Genomic DNA, 20,569 nt, shown 5'->3' with positions numbered 1-20,569 from the left:
TGTTCTGTGTGTTCTGTGTGGTCTGACGGTGTTCTGTGTGTTCTGACGGTGTTCTGTGTGTTCTGACGGTGTCCTGTGTGTTCTGAAGGTGTTCTGACGGTGTTCTGATGGTGTTCTGTGTGTTCTGACGGTGTTCTGACGGTGTTCTGTGTGTTCTGACGGTGTTATATGTGTTTTGATGGTGTTCTGACGGTGTTATATGTGTTTTGATGGTGTTCTGACGGTGTTCTATGTGTTTTGACGGTGTTCTGACGGTGTTATATGTGTTTTGATGGTGTTCTGATGGTGTTCTGTTTGTTCTGACGGTGTTCTGTGTGTTCTGACGGTGTTCTGTGTGTTCTGACGGTGTTCTGTGTGTTCTGACGGTGTTATATGTGTTCTGACGGTGTTCTGACGGTGTTCTCTTTGTTCTGACGGTGTTCTGACGGTGTTCTGTGTGTTTTGACGGTGTTCTGATGTTGTTCTGTGTGTTCTTATGGTGTTCTGTTTGTTCTGACGGTGTTCTGTGTGTTCTGACGGTGTTCTGTGTGTTCTGACGGTGTTCTGGCAGTGTTCTGTTTGTTCTGAAGGTGTTCTGATAGTGTTCTATGTTCTGACGGTGTTCTGTGTGTTCTGACGGTGTTCTGTGTGTTCTGACGGTGTTCTGGCAGTGTTCTGTTTGTTCTGAAGGTGTTCTGATGGTGTTCTATGTTCTGACGGTGTTCTGTGTGTTCTGACGGTGTTCTGTGTGTTCTGTCGGTGTTTTGTGTGGTGTAATGAATGTATGTACATCACATGATGAAATAAAGCTAGTTTAGTCCCCTCCGCCCCCTAGTTTTAATCGATCCAGTTTAGTCCCCTCTTCTCCTCCGCCCCCTAGTTTTAATGGATCCAGTTTAGTCCCCTCCGCCCCCTAGTTTTAATGGATCCAGTGTAGTCCCCTCCGCCCCCTAGTTTTAATGGATCCAGTGTAGTCTCCTTGCCCCCTAGTTTTAATGGATCCAGTTTAGTCCCCTCTTCACCTCCGCCCCTAGTTTTAATGGATCCAGTTTAGTCCCCTCTTCTCCTCCGCCCCCTAGTTTTAATGGATCCAGTGTAGTCTCCTTGCCCCCTAGTTTTAATGGATCCAGTTTAGTCCCCTCCGCCCCCTAGTTTTAATGGTTCTAGTTTAGTTCCCTCCACCTCCGCCCCCTAGTTTTACTGGATCCAGTTTAGTCCCCTCTTCACCTCCGTCCCCTCGTTTTAATGGATCCAGTTTAGTCCCCTCCGCCCCCTAGTTTTAATGGTTCTAGTTTAGTCCCCTCTGCCCCCTAGTTTTAATGGATCCAGTTTAGTCCCCTCTTCACCTCCGCCCCATTTAGTCCCCTCTTCACCTCCGCCCCTAGTTTTAATGGATCCAGTTTAGTCCCCTCTTCTCCTCCGCCCCCTAGTTTTAATGGATCCAGTGTAGTCTCCTTGCCCCCTAGTTTTAATGGATCCAGTTTAGTCCCCTCCGCCCCCTAGTTTTAATGGATCCAGTTTATTCCCCTCTTCACCTCCGCCCCCTCGTTTTAATGGATCCAGTTTAGTCCCCTCTTCACCTCCGCCCCCTAGTTTTAATGGATCCAGTTTATTCCCCTCTTCTCCTCCGCCCCCTAGTTTTAATGGATCCAGTTTAGTCCCCTCCGCCCCCTAGTTTTAATGGATCCAGTTTAGTCCCCTCCGCCCCCTAGTTTTAATGGATCCAGTTTAGTCCCCTCCACCCCCTAGTTTTAATGGATCCAGTTTAGTCCCCTCTTCACCTCCGCCCCCTAGTTTTAATGGATCCAGTTTATTCCCCTCTTCTCCTTGCCCCCTAGTTTTAATGGATCCAGTTTAGTCCCCTCTGCCCCCTAGTTTTAATGGATCCAGTTTAGTCCCCTCTTCACCTCCGTCCCCTAGTTTTAATGGATCCAGTTTAGTCCCCTCCGCCCCCTAGTTTTAATGGATCCAGTTTAGTCACCTCCGCCCCCTAGTTTTACTGGATCCAGTTTAGTCCCCTCTTCACCTCCGTTCCCTAGTTTTAATGGATCCAGTTTAGTCACCTCCGTCCCCTAGTTTTAATGGATCCAGTTTAGTCACCTCCGTCCCCTAGTTTTAATGGATCCAGTTTAGTCACCTCCGTCCCCTAGTTTTAATGGATCCAGTTTAGTCCCCTCTGCCCCCTAGTTTTACTGGATCCAGTTTAGTCTCCTTCGCCCCCTAGTTTTAATGGATCCAGTTTAGTCCCCTCTTCACCTCCGCCCCCTAGTTTTAATGGATCCATTTTAGTCCCCTCTGCCCCCTAGTTTTAATGGATCCAGTTTAGTCCCCTCTTCTCCTCCGCCCCCTAGTTTTAATGGATCCAGTTTAGTCCCCTCTTCACCTCCGCCCCCTAGTTTTAATGGATCCAGTTTAGTCCCCTCCGCCCCCTAGTTTTAATGGATCCAGTTTAGTCCCCTCCGCCCCCTAGTTTTAATGGATCCAGTTTAGTCCCCTCTTCACCTCCACCCCCTAGTTTTAATGGATCCAGTTTAGTCCCCTCTTCTCCTCCACCCCCTAGTTTTAATGGATCCAGTTTAGTCCCCTCCGCCCCCTAGTTTTAATGGATCCAGTGTAGTCTCCTTCGCCCCCTAGTTTTAATGGATCCAGTGTAGTCTCCTTCGCCCCCTAGTTTTAATGGATCCAGTGTAGTCCCCTTCGCCCTCTAGTTTTAATGGATCTAGTTGTATATGAGAGAGGTGGCTGTAAATCATTCTAACAGTGACCTGCGTGTCATCGGTGAATAACGGGACAGCTGAGTGATAGAAGGGACATTTGGAATATACCTCTCATAGAGGGCAGAGGAGAGAGAGAGAGAGAAGGGACATTTAGAATATACATCTCATAGAGGGCAGAGGAGAGAGAGAGAGAGAAGGGACATTTAGAATATACCTCTCATAGAGGGCAGAGGAGAGAGAGAGAGAGAAGGGACATTTAGAATATACATCTCATAGAGGGAAGAGGAGAGAGAGAGAGAGAGAAGGGACATTTAGAATATACCTCTCATAGAGGGCCGAGGAGAGAGAGAGAGAGAAGGGACATTTAGAATATACATCTCATAGAGGGCAGAGGAGAGAGAGAGAGAGAAGGGACATTTAGAATATACATCTCATAGAGGGCAGAGGAGAGAGAGAGAGAGAAGGGACATTTAGAATATACCTCTCATAGAGGGCAGAGGAGAGAGAGAGAGAAGGGACATTTAGAATATACATCTCATAGAGGGCAGAGGAGAGAGAGAGAGAAGGGACATTTAGAATATACATCTCATAGAGGGCAGAGGAGAGAGAGAGAGAGAAGGGACATTTAGAATATACCTCTCATAGAGGGCAGAGGAGAGAGAAGGGACATTTAGAATATACATCTCATAGAGGGCAGAGGAGAGAGAGAGAGAAGGGACATTTAGAATATACATCTCATAGAGGGCCGAGGAGAGAGAGAGAGAGAAGGGACATTTAGAATATACATCTCATAGAGGGCAGAGGAGAGAGAGAGAGAAGGGACATTTAGAATATACCTCTCATAGAGGGAAGAGGAGAGAGAGAGAGAAGGGACATTTAGAATATACATCTCATAGAGGGCCGAGGAGAGAGAGAGAGAGAAGGGACATTTAGAATATACCTCTCATAGAGGGCCGAGGAGAGAGAGAGAGAGAAGGGACATTTAGAATATACATCTCATAGAGGGCCGAGGAGAGAGAGAGAGAGAAGGGACATTTAGAATATACCTCTCATAGAGGGCAGAGGAGAGAGAGAGAGAGAAGGGACATTTAGAATATACCTCTCATAGAGGGCCGAGGAGAGAGAGAGAGAGAGAAGGGACATTTAGAATATACATCTCATAGAGGGAAGAGGAGAGAGAGAGAGAAGGGACATTTAGAATATACCTCTCATAGAGGGAAGAGGAGAGAGAGAGAGAGAAGGGACATTTAGAATATACATCTCATAGAGGGCCGAGGAGAGAGAGAGAGAGAAGGGACATTTAGAATATACCTCTCATAGAGGGCCGAGGAGAGAGAGAGAGAGAAGGGACATTTAGAATATACATCTCATAGAGGGCCGAGGAGAGAGAGAGAGAGAAGGGACATTTAGAATATACCTCTCATAGAGGGAAGAGGAGAGAGAGAGAGAGAAGGGACATTTAGAATATACATCTCATAGAGGGCCGAGGAGAGAGAGAGAGAGAAGGGACATTTAGAATATACCTCTCATAGAGGGCAGAGGAGAGAGAGAGAGAGAAGGGACATTTAGAATATACATCTCATAGAGGGCCGAGGAGAGAGAGAGAGAGAAGGGACATTTAGAATATACCTCTCATAGAGGGCAGAGGAGAGAGAGAGAGAGAAGGGACATTTAGAATATACATCTCATAGAGGGCCGAGGAGAGAGAGAGAGAGAAGGGACATTTAGAATATACCTCTCATAGAGGGCAGAGGAGAGAGAGAGAGAAGGGACATTTAGAATATACCTCTCATAGAGGGCAGAGGAGAGAGAGAGAGAAGGGACATTTAGAATATACATCACATAGAGGGCCGAGGAGAGAGAGAGAGAAGGGACATTTAGAATATACATCTCATAGAGGGCCGAGGAGAGAGAGAGAGAGAAGGGACATTTAGAATATACCTCTCATAGAGGGAAGAGGAGAGAGAGAGAGAGAAGGGACATTTAGAATATACATCTCATAGAGGGCCGAGGAGAGAGAGAGAGAGAAGGGACATTTAGAATATACATCTCATAGAGGGCCGAGGAGAGAGAGAGAGAGAAGGGACATTTAGAATATACCTCTCATAGAGGGCAGAGGAGAGAGAGAGAGAGAAGGGACATTTAGAATATACATCTCATAGAGGGCCGAGGAGAGAGAGAGAGAGAAGGGACATTTAGAATATACCTCTCATAGAGGGCAGAGGAGAGAGAGAGAGAAGGGACATTTAGAATATACATCTCATAGAGGGCAGAGGAGAGAGAGAGAGAGAAGGGACATTTAGAATATACCTCTCATAGAGGGCAGAGGAGAGAGAGAGAGAAGGGACATTTAGAATATACATCACATAGAGGGCAGAGGAGAGAGAGAGAGAGAAGGGACATTTAGAATATACATCACATAGAGGGCCGAGGAGAGAGAGAGAGAAGGGACATTTAGAATATACCTCTCATAGAGGGCCGAGGAGAGAGAGAGAGAGAAGGGACATTTAGAATATACATCTCATAGAGGGCAGAGGAGAGAGAGAGAGAAGGGACATTTAGAATATACATCTCATAGAGGGCCGAGGAGAGAGAGAGAGAGAAGGGACATTTAGAATATACATCTCATAGAGGGCAGAGGAGAGAGAGAGAGAAGGGACATTTAGAATATACATCTCATAGAGGGCCGAGGAGAGAGAGAGAGAAGGGACATTTAGAATATACATCTCATAGAGGGCAGAGGAGAGAGAGAGAGAGAAGGGACATTTAGAATATACATCTCATAGAGGGCCGAGGAGAGAGAGAGAGAGAAGGGACATTTAGAATATACATCTCATAGAGGGCCGAGGAGAGAGAGAGAGAGAAGGGACATTTAGAATATACATCACATAGAGGGCAGAGGAGAGAGAGAGAGAGAGAAGGGACATTTAGAATATACCTCTCATAGAGGGCAGAGGAGAGAGAGAGAGAGAGAAGGGACATTTAGAATATACATCTCATAGAGGGCAGAGGAGAGAGAGAGAGAGAAGGGACATTTAGAATATACATCTCATAGAGGGCCGAGGAGAGAGAGAGAGAGAAGGGACATTTAGAATATACATCTCATAGAGGGCAGAGGAGAGAGAGAGAGAGAAGGGACATTTAGAATATACCTCTCATAGAGGGCAGAGGAGAGAGAGAGAGAGAGAAGGGACATTTAGAATATACCTCTCATAGAGGGCAGAGGAGAGAGAGAGAGAGAGAAGGGACATTTAGAATATACATCTCATAGAGGGCCGAGGAGAGAGAGAGAGAGAGAAGGGACATTTAGAATATACATCTCATAGAGGGCAGAGGAGAGAGAGAGAGAGAAGGGACATTTAGAATATACATCTCATAGAGGGCCGAGGAGAGAGAGAGAGAGAAGGGACATTTAGAATATACATCTCATAGAGGGCAGAGGAGAGAGAGAGAGAGAAGGGACATTTAGAATATACCTCTCATAGAGGGCCGAGGAGAGAGAGAGAGAGAAGGGACATTTAGAATATACATCTCATAGAGGGCCGAGGAGAGAGAGAGAGAGAAGGGACATTTAGAATATACCTCTCATAGAGGGCCGAGGAGAGAGAGAGAGAGAAGGGACATTTAGAATATACATCTCATAGAGGGCCGAGGAGAGAGAGAGAGAGAAGGGACATTTAGAATATACATCTCATAGAGGGCCGAGGAGAGAGAGAGAGAGAAGGGACATTTAGAATATACATCACATAGAGGGCCGAGGAGAGAGAGAGAGAAGGGACATTTAGTATATACATCTCATAGAGGGCCGAGGAGAGAGAGAGAGAAGGGACATTTAGAATATACCTCTCATAGAGGGCCGAGGAGAGAGAGAGAGAAGGGACATTTAGAATATACATCTCATAGAGGGCAGAGGAGAGAGAGAGAGAGAAGGGACATTTAGAATATACATCTCATAGAGGGCCGAGGAGAGAGAGAGAGAGAAGGGACATTTAGAATATACATCTCATAGAGGGCAGAGGAGAGAGAAGGGACATTTAGAATATACATCTCATAGAGGGCCGAGGAGAGAGAGAGAGAAGGGACATTTAGAATATACCTCTCATAGAGGGCCGAGGAGAGAGAGAGAGAGAAGGGACATTTAGAATATACATCTCATAGAGGGCAGAGGAGAGAGAGAGAGAGAAGGGACATTTAGAATATACGTCTCATAGAGGGCCGAGGAGAGAGAGAGAGAGAAGGGACATTTAGAATATACATCTCATAGAGGGCCGAGGAGAGAGAGAGAGAGAAGGGACATTTAGAATATACATCTCATAGAGGGCCGAGGAGAGAGAGAGAGAGAAGGGACATTTAGAATATACCTCTCATAGAGGGCCGAGGAGAGAGAGAGAGAGAAGGGACATTTAGAATATACCTCTCATAGAGGGCAGAGGAGAGAGAGAGAGAGAAGGGACATTTAGAATATACATCTCATAGAGGGCAGAGGAGAGAGAGAGAGAGAAGGGACATTTAGAATATACCTCTCATAGAGGGCCGAGGAGAGAGAGAGAGAGAAGGGACATTTAGAATATACATCTCATAGAGGGCCGAGGAGAGAGAGAGAGAGAAGGGACATTTAGAATATACATCTCATAGAGGGCAGAGGAGAGAGAGAGAGAGAAGGGACATTTAGAATATACATCTCATAGAGGGCCGAGGAGAGAGAGAGAGAGAAGGGACATTTAGAATATACATCTCATAGAGGGCCGAGGAGAGAGAGAGAGAGAAGGGACATTTAGAATATACATCTCATAGAGGGCAGAGGAGAGAGAGAGAGAAGGGACATTTAGAATATACATCTCATAGAGGGCCGAGGAGAGAGAGAGAGAGAAGGGACATTTAGAATATACATCTCATAGAGGGCCGAGGAGAGAGAGAGAAGGGACATTTAGAATATACCTCTCATAGAGGGCAGAGGAGAGAGAGAGAGAGAAGGGACATTTAGAATATACATCTCATAGAGGGCCGAGGAGAGAGAGAGAGAGAAGGGACATTTAGAATATACCTCTCATAGAGGGCAGAGGAGAGAGAGAGAGAGAAGGGACATTTAGAATATACATCTCATAGAGGGCCGAGGAGAGAGAGAGAGAGAAGGGACATTTAGAATATACATCTCATAGAGGGCCGAGGAGAGAGAGAGAGAAGGGACATTTAGAATATACATCTCATAGAGGGCCGAGGAGAGAGAGAGAGAAGGGACATTTAGAATATACATCTCATAGAGGGCAGAGGAGAGAGAGAGAGAGAAGGGACATTTAGAATATACCTCTCATAGAGGGCAGAGGAGAGAGAGAGAGAGAAGGGACATTTAGAATATACATCTCATAGAGGGCCGAGGAGAGAGAGAGAGAGAAGGGACATTTAGAATATACATCTCATAGAGGGCCGAGGAGAGAGAGAGAGAGAAGGGACATTTAGAATATACATCTCATAGAGGGCCGAGGAGAGAGAGAGAGAAGGGACATTTAGAATATACATCTCATAGAGGGCAGAGGAGAGAGAGAGAGAAGGGACATTTAGAATATACATCTCATAGAGGGCCGAGGAGAGAGAGAGAGAAGGGACATTTAGAATATACATCTCATAGAGGGCCGAGGAGAGAGAGAGAGAGAAGGGACATTTAGAATATACCTCTCATAGAGGGCCGAGGAGAGAGAGAGAGAGAAGGGACATTTAGAATATACATCTCATAGAGGGCCGAGGAGAGAGAGAGAGAGAAGGGACATTTAGAATATACCTCTCATAGAGGGCCGAGGAGAGAGAGAGAGAGAAGGGACATTTAGAATATACATCTCATAGAGGGCCGAGGAGAGAGAGAGAGAAGGGACATTTAGAATATACATCTCATAGAGGGCCGAGGAGAGAGAGAGAGAGAAGGGACATTTAGAATATACATCTCATAGAGGGCCGAGGAGAGAGAGAGAGAGAAGGGACATTTAGAATATACATCTCATAGAGGGCCGAGGAGAGAGAGAGAGAGAAGGGACATTTAGAATATACCTCTCATAGAGGGCCGAGGAGAGAGAGAGAGAAGGGACATTTAGAATATACATCTCATAGAGGGCCGAGGAGAGAGAGAGAGAAGGGACATTTAGAATATACCTCTCATAGAGGGCAGAGGAGAGAGAGAGAGAAGGGACATTTAGAATATACATCTCATAGAGGGCCGAGGAGAGAGAGAGAGAGAAGGGACATTTAGAATATACATCTCATAGAGGGCCGAGGAGAGAGAGAGAGAGAAGGGACATTTAGAATATACATCTCATAGAGGGAAGAGGAGAGAGAGAGAGAGAAGGGACATTTAGAATATACATCTCATAGAGGGCAGAGGAGAGAGAGAGAGAGAAGGGACATTTAGAATATACATCTCATAGAGGGCCGAGGAGAGAGAGAGAGAAGGGACATTTAGAATATACATCTCATAGAGGGCCGAGGAGAGAGAGAGAGAAGGGACATTTAGAATATACATCTCATAGAGGGCAGAGGAGAGAGAGAGAGAGAAGGGACATTTAGAATATACATCTCATAGAGGGCCGAGGAGAGAGAGAGAGAGAAGGGACATTTAGAATATACATCTCATAGAGGGCAGAGGAGAGAGAGAGAGAGAAGGGACATTTAGAATATACATCTCATAGAGGGCAGAGGAGAGAGAGAGAGAGAAGGGACATTTAGAATATACATCTCATAGAGGGCAGAGGAGAGAGAGAGAGAGAAGGGACATTTAGAATATACCTCTCATAGAGGGCAGAGGAGAGAGAGAGAGAGAAGGGACATTTAGAATATACCTCTCATAGAGGGCCGAGGAGAGAGAGAGAGAGAAGGGACATTTAGAATATACATCTCATAGAGGGCCGAGGAGAGAGAGAGAGAAGGGACATTTAGAATATACATCTCATAGAGGGCAGAGGAGAGAGAGAGAGAGAAGGGACATTTAGAATATACCTCTCATAGAGGGCCGAGGAGAGAGAGAGAGAGAAGGGACATTTAGAATATACATCTCATAGAGGGCAGAGGAGAGAGAGAGAGAAGGGACATTTAGAATATACATCTCATAGAGGGCCGAGGAGAGAGAGAGAGAAGGGACATTTAGAATATACATCTCATAGAGGGCCGAGGAGAGAGAGAGAGAGAAGGGACATTTAGAATATACATCTCATAGAGGGCCGAGGAGAGAGAGAGAGAAGGGACATTTAGAATATACATCTCATAGAGGGCCGAGGAGAGAGAGAGAGAAGGGACATTTAGAATATACATCTCATAGAGGGCAGAGGAGAGAGAGAGAGAAGGGACATTTAGAATATACATCACATAGAGGGCAGAGGAGAGAGAGAGAGAAGGGACATTTAGAATATACATCTCATAGAGGGCCGAGGAGAGAGAGAGAGAGAGAAGGGACATTTAGAATATACATCTCATAGAGGGCCGAGGAGAGAGAGAGAGAGAGAAGGGACATTTAGAATATACATCTCATAGAGGGCAGAGGAGAGAGAGAGAGAAGGGACATTTAGAATATACATCTCATAGAGGGCCGAGGAGAGAGAGAGAGAGAAGGGACATTTAGAATATACATCACATAGAGGGAAGAGGAGAGAGAGAGAGAGAGAAGGGACATTTAGAATATACATCTCATAGAGGGCCGAGGAGAGAGAGAGAGAGAAGGGACATTTAGAATATACCTCTCATAGAGGGCCGAGGAGAGAGAGAGAGAGAAGGGACATTTAGAATATACCTCTCATAGAGGGCCGAGGAGAGAGAGAGAGAGAGAAGGGACATTTAGAATATACCTCTCATAGAGGGCCGAGGAGAGAGAGAGAGAGAAGGGACATTTAGAATATACCTCTCATAGAGGGCAGAGGAGAGAGAGAGAGAGAAGGGACATTTAGAATATACATCTCATAGAGGGCCGAGGAGAGAGAGAGAGAGAAGGGACATTTAGAATATACCTCTCATAGAGGGCAGAGGAGAGAGAGAGAGAGAAGGGACATTTAGAATATACATCTCATAGAGGGCCGAGGAGAGAGAGAGAGAGAAGGGACATTTAGAATATACCTCTCATAGAGGGCAGAGGAGAGAGAGAGAGAGAAGGGACATTTAGAATATACATCTCATAGAGGGCAGAGGAGAGAGAGAGAGAGAAGGGACATTTAGAATATACATCTCATAGAGGGCCGAGGAGAGAGAGAGAGAGAAGGGACATTTAGAATATACATCTCATAGAGGGCAGAGGAGAGAGAGAGAGAGAAGGGACATTTAGAATATACATCTCATAGAGGGCCGAGGAGAGAGAGAGAGAGAAGGGACATTTAGAATATACCTCTCATAGAGGGCAGAGGAGAGAGAGAGAGATAAGGGACATTTAGAATATACATCTCATAGAGGGCCGAGGAGAGAGAGAGAGAAGGGACATTTAGAATATACATCTCATAGAGGGCCGAGGAGAGAGAGAGAGAAGGGACATTTAGAATATACCTCTCATAGAGGGCCGAGGAGAGAGAGAGAGAGAAGGGACATTTAGAATATACATCTCATAGAGGGCCGAGGAGAGAGAGAGAGAGAAGGGACATTTAGAATATACATCTCATAGAGGGAAGAGGAGAGAGAGAGAGAAGGGACATTTAGAATATACATCTCATAGAGGGCAGAGGAGAGAGAGAGAGAGAAGGGACATTTAGAATATACATCTCATAGAGGGCAGAGGAGAGAGAGAGAGAGAAGGGACATTTAGAATATACATCTCATAGAGGGAAGAGGAGAGAGAGAGAGAGAAGGGACATTTAGAATATACCTCTCATAGAGGGCCGAGGAGAGAGAGAGAGAAGGGACATTTAGAATATACATCTCATAGAGGGCAGAGGAGAGAGAGAGAGAGAAGGGACATTTAGAATATACATCTCATAGAGGGAAGAGGAGAGAGAGAGAGAGAAGGGACATTTAGAATATACATCTCATAGAGGGCCGAGGAGAGAGAGAGAGAGAAGGGACATTTAGAATATACATCTCATAGAGGGCCGAGGAGAGAGAGAGAGAGAAGGGACATTTAGAATATACATCTCATAGAGGGCAGAGGAGAGAGAGAGAGAGAAGGGACATTTAGAATATACATCTCATAGAGGGCAGAGGAGAGAGAGAGAGAAGGGACATTTAGAATATACATCTCATAGAGGGCCGAGGAGAGAGAGAGAGAGAAGGGACATTTAGAATATACATCTCATAGAGGGCCGAGGAGAGAGAGAGAGAGAAGGGACATTTAGAATATACATCTCATAGAGGGCCGAGGAGAGAGAGAGAGAGAAGGGACATTTAGAATATACATCTCATAGAGGGAAGAGGAGAGAGAGAGAGAGAAGGGACATTTAGAATATACATCTCATAGAGGGCAGAGGAGAGAGAGAGAGAAGGGACATTTAGAATATACCTCTCATAGAGGGCCGAGGAGAGAGAGAGAGAGAAGGGACATTTAGAATATACATCTCATAGAGGGCCGAGGAGAGAGAGAGAGAGAAGGGACATTTAGAATATACATCTCATAGAGGGAAGAGGAGAGAGAGAGAGAGAAGGGACATTTAGAATATACATCTCATAGAGGGCAGAGGAGAGAGAGAGAGAGAGGGGACATTTAGAATATACATCTCATAGAGGGCCGAGGAGAGAGAGAGAGAGAAGGGACATTTAGAATATACATCTCATAGAGGGCCGAGGAGAGAGAGAGAGAGAAGGGACATTTAGAATATACATCTCATAGAGGGCAGAGGAGAGAGAGAGAGAGAAGGGACATTTAGAATATACCTCTCATAGAGGGCCGAGGAGAGAGAGAGAGAGAGAAGGGACATTTAGAATATACATCTCATAGAGGGCCGAGGAGAGAGAGAGAGAAGGGACATTTAGAATATACATCTCATAGAGGGAAGAGGAGAGAGAGAGAGAGAAGGGACATTTAGAATATACATCTCATAGAGGGCAGAGGAGAGAGAGAGAGAAGGGACATTTAGAATATACATCTCATAGAGGGCAGAGGAGAGAGAGAGAGAGAAGGGACATTTAGAATATACATCTCATAGAGGGAAGAGGAGAGAGAGAGAGAGAAGGGACATTTAGAATATACATCTCATAGAGGGCAGAGGAGAGAGAGAGAGAAGGGACATTTAGAATATACCTCTCATAGAGGGCCGAGGAGAGAGAGAGAGAGAAGGGACATTTAGAATATACCTCTCATAGAGGGCAGAGGAGAGAGAGAGAGAGAAGGGACATTTAGAATATACATCTCATAGAGGGCCGAGGAGAGAGAGAGAGAAGGGACATTTAGAATATACATCTCATAGAGGGCAGAGGAGAGAGAGAGAGAGAGAAGGGACATTTAGAATATACATCTCATAGAGGGAAGAGGAGAGAGAGAGAGAGAAGGGACATTTAGAATATACATCACATAGAGGGCCGAGGAGAGAGAGAGAGAGAAGGGACATTTAGAATATACATCACATAGAGGGCCGAGGAGAGAGAGAGAGAAGGGACATTTAGAATATACATCTCATAGAGGGCAGAGGAGAGAGAGAGAGAAGGGACATTTAGAATATACCTCTCATAGAGGGCCGAGGAGAGAGAGAGAGAAGGGACATTTAGAATATACCTCTCATAGAGGGCCGAGGAGAGAGAGAGAGAGAAGGGACATTTAGAATATACATCTCATAGAGGGCAGAGGAGAGAGAGAGAGAGAAGGGACATTTAGAATATACATCTCATAGAGGGCCGAGGAGAGAGAGAGAGAGAAGGGACATTTAGAATATACATCACATAGAGGGCAGAGGAGAGAGAGAGAGAAGGGACATTTAGAATATACATCTCATAGAGGGCAGAGGAGAGAGAGAGAGAGAAGGGACATTTAGAATATACCTCTCATAGAGGGCCGAGGAGAGAGAGAGAGAGAAGGGACATTTAGAATATACATCTCATAGAGGGCAGAGGAGAGAGAGAGAGAAGGGACATTTAGAATATACATCTCATAGAGGGCAGAGGAGAGAGAGAGAGAGAAGGGACATTTAGAATATACATCTCATAGAGGGCCGAGGAGAGAGAGAGAGAAGGGACATTTAGAATATACATCTCATAGAGGGCCGAGGAGAGAGAGAGAGAAGGGACATTTAGAATATACCTCTCATAGAGGGCCGAGGAGAGAGAGAGAGAGAGAAGGGACATTTAGAATATACATCTCATAGAGGGCAGAGGAGAGAGAGAGAGAGAAGGGACATTTAGAATATACATCTCATAGAGGGCAGAGGAGAGAGAGAGAGAAGGGACATTTAGAATATACATCTCATAGAGGGAAGAGGAGAGAGAGAGAGAGAAGGGACATTTAGAATATACCTCTCATAGAGGGCAGAGGAGAGAGAGAGAGAGAAGGGACATTTAGAATATACATCACATAGAGGGAAGAGGAGAGAGAGAGAGAGAAGGGACATTTAGAATATACCTCTCATAGAGGGCCGAGGAGAGAGAGAGAGAGAAGGGACATTTAGAATATACATCTCATAGAGGGCCGAGGAGAGAGAGAGAGAGAAGGGACATTTAGAATATACATCTCATAGAGGGCAGAGGAGAGAGAGAGAGAGAAGGGACATTTAGAATATACCTCTCATAGAGGGCAGAGGAGAGAGAGAGAGAAGGGACATTTAGAATATACATCTCATAGAGGGCAGAGGAGAGAGAGAGAGAAGGGACATTTAGAATATACATCTCATAGAGGGAAGAGGAGAGAGAGAGAGAAGGGACATTTAGAATATACATCTCATAGAGGGCAGAGGAGAGAGAGAGAGAGAAGGGACATTTAGAATATACCTCTCATAGAGGGCAGAGGAGAGAGAGAGAGAAGGGACATTTAGAATATACATCTCATAGAGGGCAGAGGAGAGAGAGAGAGAAGGGACATTTAGAATATACATCACATAGAGGGCAGAGGAGAGAGAGAGAGAAGGGACATTTAGAATATACATCTCATAGAGGGCAGAGGAGAGAGAGAGAGAGAAGGGACATTTAGAATATACATCTCATAGAGGGAAGAGGAGAGAGAGAGAGAGAAGGGACATTTAGAATATACATCACATAGAGGGCAGAGGAGAGAGAGAGAGAAGGGACATTTAGAATATACATCACATAGAGGGCCGAGGAGAGAGAGAGAGAAGGGACATTTAGAATATACATCTCATAGAGGGCCGAGGAGAGAGAGAGAGAAGGGACATTTAGAATATACATCTCATAGAGGGCCGAGGAGAGAGAGAGAGAGAAGGGACATTTAGAATATACCTCTCATAGAGGGCCGAGGAGAGAGAGAGAGAGAAGGGACATTTAGAATATACATCTCATAGAGGGCAGAGGAGAGAGAGAGAGAAGGGACATTTAGAATATACATCTCATAGAGGGCAGAGGAGAGAGAGAGAGAGAAGGGACATTTAGAATATACATCTCATAGAGGGCCGAGGAGAGAGAGAGAGAGAAGGGACATTTAGAATATACCTCTCATAGAGGGCCGAGGAGAGAGAGAGAGAGAAGGGACATTTAGAATATACATCTCATAGAGGGCAGAGGAGAGAGAGAGAGAAGGGACATTTAGAATATACATCTCATAGAGGGAAGAGGAGAGAGAGAGAGAGAAGGGACATTTAGAATATACATCTCATAGAGGGAAGAGGAGAGAGAGAGAGAGAAGGGACATTTAGAATATACATCTCATAGAGGGCCGAGGAGAGAGAGAGAGAGAAGGGACATTTAGAATATACATCTCATAGAGGGCCGAGGAGAGAGAGAGAGAGAAGGGACATTTAGAATATACATCTCATAGAGGGCCGAGGAGAGAGAGAGAGAGAAGGGACATTTAGAATATACCTCTCATAGAGGGCCGAGGAGAGAGAGAGAGAAGGGACATTTAGAATATACATCTCATAGAGGGCAGAGGAGAGAGAGAGAGAGAAGGGACATTTAGAATATACATCACATAGAGGGCAGAGGAGAGAGAGAGAGAGAAGGGACATTTAGAATATACCTCTCATAGAGGGCCGAGGAGAGAGAGAGAGAGAAGGGACATTTAGAATATACATCACATAGAGGGCAGAGGAGAGAGAGAGAGAAGGGACATTTAGAATATACATCTCATAGAGGGCAGAGGAGAGAGAGAGAGAAGGGACATTTAGAATATACATCTCATAGAGGGCCGAGGAGAGAGAGAGAGAAGGGACATTTAGAATATACATCTCATAGAGGGCAGAGGAGAGAGAGAGAGAAGGGACATTTAGAATATACATCTCATAGAGGGCCGAGGAGAGAGAGAGAGAAGGGACATTTAGAATATACATCTCATAGAGGGCAGAGGAGAGAGAGAGAGAAGGGACATTTAGAATATACATCTCATAGAGGGCAGAGGAGAGAGAGAGAGAAGGGACATTTAGAATATACATCACATAGAGGGCCGAGGAGAGAGAGAGAGAAGGGACATTTAGAATATACATCTCATAGAGGGCCGAGGAGAGAGAGAGAGAAGGGACATTTAGAATATACATCTCATAGAGGGCCGAGGAGAGAGAGAGAGAGAAGGGACATTTAGAATATACATCTCATAGAGGGCCGAGGAGAGAGAGAGAGAGAAGGGACATTTAGAATATACATCTCATAGAGGGAAGAGGAGAGAGAGAGAGAGAGAAGGGACATTTAGAATATACATCTCATAGAGGGCCGAGGAGAGAGAGAGAGAGAAGGGACATTTAGAATATACATCTCATAGAGGGCAGAGGAGAGAGAGAGAGAGAAGGGACATTTAGAATATACATCTCATAGAGGGAAGAGGAGAGAGAGAGAGAGAGAAGGGACATTTAGAATATACATCTCATAGAGGGCCGAGGAGAGAGAGAGAGAGAAGGGACATTTAGAATATACATCACATAGAGGGCCGAGGAGAGAGAGAGAGAGAGAAGGGACATTTAGAATATACATCTCATAGAGGGCAGAGGAGAGAGAGAGAGAAGGGACATTTAGAATATACCTCTCATAGAGGGCAGAGGAGAGAGAGAGAGAGAAGGGACATTTAGAATATACCTCTCATAGAGGGCCGAGGAGAGAGAGAGAGAAGGGACATTTAGAATATACCTCTCATAGAGGGCAGAGGAGAGAGAGAGAGAGAAGGGACATTTAGAATATACATCTCATAGAGGGCAGAGGAGAGAGAGAGAGAGAAGGGACATTTAGAATATACATCACATAGAGGGCAGAGGAGAGAGAGAGAGAGAAGGGACATTTAGAATATACCTCTCATAGAGGGCCGAGGAGAGAGAGAGAGAAGGGACATTTAGAATATACATCTCATAGAGGGCCGAGGAGAGAGAGAGAGAAGGGACATTTAGAATATACCTCTCATAGAGGGCAGAGGAGAGAGAGAGAGAAGGGACATTTAGAATATACATCTCATAGAGGGCAGAGGAGAGAGAGAGAGAGAAGGGACATTTAGAATATACATCTCATAGAGGGAAGAGGAGAGAGAGAGAGAGAAGGGACATTTAGAATATACCTCTCATAGAGGGCAGAGGAGAGAGAGAGAGAAGGGACATTTAGAATATACATCTCATAGAGGGCCGAGGAGAGAGAGAGAGAAGGGACATTTAGAATATACCTCTCATAGAGGGCAGAGGAGAGAGAGAGAGAGAAGGGACATTTAGAATATACCTCTCATAGAGGGCCGAGGAGAGAGAGAGAGAGAAGGGACATTTAGAATATACCTCTCATAGAGGGCAGAGGAGAGAGAGAGAGAGAAGGGACATTTAGAATATACATCTCATAGAGGGAAGAGGAGAGAGAGAGAGAGAAGGGACATTTAGAATATACCTCTCATAGAGGGCAGAGGAGAGAGAGAGAGAAGGGACATTTAGAATATACATCTCATAGAGGGCAGAGGAGAGAGAGAGAGAGAAGGGACATTTAGAATATACATCTCATAGAGGGCCGAGGAGAGAGAGAGAGAGAAGGGACATTTAGAATATACATCACATAGAGGGCCGAGGAGAGAGAGAGAGAGAAGGGACATTTAGAATATACATCACATAGAGGGCAGAGGAGAGAGAGAGAGAGAAGGGACATTTAGAATATACATCTCATAGAGGGCAGAGGAGAGAGAGAGAGAGAAGGGACATTTAGAATATACCTCTCATAGAGGGCCGAGGAGAGAGAGAGAGAAGGGACATTTAGAATATACATCTCATAGAGGGCAGAGGAGAGAGAGAGAGAAGGGACATTTAGTATATACATCTGTGTGTGTGTGGTTCTGACTCTCTGTGTCTCTCTGTCCCAGTGTCTGTGTGGTTCTGACCCTCTGTGTCTCTGTCCCAGTGTGTGTGTGGTTCTGACCCTCTGTGTCTCTCTGTCCCAGTGTGTGTGTGGTTCCGTCTCTCTGTGTCTCTCTGTCCCAGTGTGTGTGTGTGTGTGTGTGTGTGTGTGGTTCTGACTCTGTGTCTCTCTGTCCCAGTGTGTGTTTGGTTCTGACTCTCTGTGTCTGTCCCAGTGTGTGTGTGGTTCTGACCCTCTGTCTCTCTCTCCCAGTGTGTGTGTGGTTCTGACCCTCTGTGTCTCTGTTCCAGTGTGTGTGTGGTTCTGACCCTCTGTCTCTCTGTCCCAGTGTGTGTGTGGTTCTGACCCTCTGTCTCTCTGTCTCAGTGTCTGTGTGGTTCTGACCCTCTGTGTCTCTGTTCCAGTGTCTGTGTGGTTCTGACCCTCTGTCTCTCTGTCCCAGTGTGTGTGTGTGGTTCTGACCCTCTGTCTCTCTGTCCCAGTGTGTGTGTGGTTCTGACCCTCTCTGTCTCTCTGTCCCAGTGTCTGTGTGGTTCTGACCCTCTGTCTCTCTCTCCCAGTGTGTGTGTGGTTCTGACCCTCTGTGTCTCTCTGTCCCAGTGTCTGTGTGGTTCTCACCCTCTTTGTCTCTGTCCCAGTGTATGTGTGGTTCTGACTCTCTATGTCTCTCTGTCCCAGTATGTGTGTGGTTCTGTCTCTCTGTGTCTCTCTGTCCCAGTGTCTGTGTGTGTGTGGTTCTGACTCTCTGTGTCTCTCTGTCCCAGTGTCTGTGTGGTTCTGACCCTCTGTGTCTCTGTCCCAGTGTGTGTGTGGTTCTGACCCTCTGTGTCTCTCTGTCCCAGTGTGTGTGTGGTTCCGTCTCTCTGTGTCTCTCTGTCCCAGTGTGTGTGTGTGTGTGTGTGTGTGTGTGGTTCTGACTCTGTGTCTCTCTGTCCCAGTGTGTGTTTGGTTCTGACTCTCTGTGTCTGTCCCAGTGTGTGTGTGGTTCTGACCCTCTGTCTCTCTGTCCCAGTGCGTGTGTGGTTCTGACCCTCTGTGTCTCTCTCCCAGTGTGTGTGTGGTTCTGACCCTCTTGTCTCTCTGTCCCAGTGTGTGTGTGGTTCTGACCCTCTGTCTCTCTCTGTCCCAGTGTGTGTAGGGCAGCAGGACTTCACCATGGCAACAGGGCCTAAAGAAGAACCGGTCCCCCCTGTCCAAGAGACGTCTGTCAAGAGGCTGGTGGTCGGACCTCTGGACTTACGGCTCAACAGCAGCGCCGTGCACCGCCTTCTCAAGATGCTGGCCTGCGCCATGGACCACGAGTACCAACCCTACTACAAACCACAACCAGGTAGATACCAACCCTACTACAAACCACAACCAGGTAGATACCAACCCTACTACAAACCACAACCAGGTAGATACGAACCCTACTACAAACCACAGCCAGGTAGATACCAACCACAACCAGGTAGATACCAACCACAACCAGGTAGATACCAACCCTATTACAAACCACAACCAGGTAGATACCAACCGTACTACCAACCACAACCAGGTAGATACCAACCCTACTACCAACCACAACCAGGTAGATACCAACCCTACTACCAACCACAACCAGGTAGATACCAACCCTACTACAAACCACAACCAGGTAGATACCAACCACAACCAGGTAGATACCAACCCTACTACCAACCACAACCAGGTAGATACCAACCACAACCAGGTAGATACCAACCACAACCAGGTAGATACCAACCACAACCAGGTAGATACCAACCCTACTACCAACCACAACCAGGTAGATACCAACCCTACTACAAACCACAACCAGGTAGATACCAACCCTACTACAAACCACAACCAGGTAGATACCAACCCTACTACAAACCACAACCAGGTAGATACCAACCCTACTACAAACCACAGCCAGGTAGATACCAACCACAACCAGGTAGATACCAACCACAACCAGGTAGATACCAACCCTACTACAAACCACAACCAGGTAGATACCGACCCTACTACAAACCACAACCAGGTAGATACCAACCCTACTACAAACCACAACCAGGTAGATACCAACCACAACCAGGTAGATACCAACCCTACTACAAACCACAACCAGGTAGATACCAACCCTACTACAAACCACAACCAGGTAGATACCAACCCTACTACAAACCACAACCAGGTAGATACCAACCACAACCAGGTAGATACCAACCCTACTACAAACCACAACCAGGTAGATACCAACCCTACTACAAACCACAACCAGGTAGATACCAACCCTACTACAAACCACAACCAGGTAGATACCAACCACAACCAGGTAGATACCGACCCTACTACAAACCACAACCAGGTAGATACCAACCCTACTACAAACCACAACCAGGTAGATACCAACCACAACCAGGTAGATACCAACCCTACTACAAACCACAACCAGGTAGATATCAACCACAACCAGGTAGATACCAACCCTAATACCAACCACAACCAGGTAGATACCAACCCTACTACAA

The 20,569-nt window shown here is 45.9% G+C and overlaps 1 protein-coding gene across 6 annotated transcripts in view; it reads left to right on the top strand.

Annotated features, from left to right (window-relative positions):
• LOC110513475 (vacuolar protein sorting-associated protein 13B) overlaps positions 1 to 20,569 on the top strand; it is an 818,772-nt gene that overhangs the window by 146,083 nt on the left and 652,120 nt on the right. For all 6 annotated transcript variants that reach the window (XM_036938036.1, XM_036938048.1, XM_036938043.1 and 3 more), the window contains exon 13: positions 19,183 to 19,383. In XM_036938036.1, the coding sequence (XP_036793931.1) occupies positions 19,183 to 19,383 (201 nt within the window). The remainder of the gene's footprint in view (positions 1 to 19,182; positions 19,384 to 20,569) is intronic.

The sequence above is a fragment of the Oncorhynchus mykiss genome, chromosome 2 (assembly GCF_013265735.2).
Source record: "Oncorhynchus mykiss isolate Arlee chromosome 2, USDA_OmykA_1.1, whole genome shotgun sequence".
Classification (NCBI taxonomy): domain Eukaryota; kingdom Metazoa; phylum Chordata; class Actinopteri; order Salmoniformes; family Salmonidae; genus Oncorhynchus; species Oncorhynchus mykiss.
Note: the sequence above shows the minus strand (reverse complement) of the source record. Positions and strands in the feature narration are given on the sequence as shown.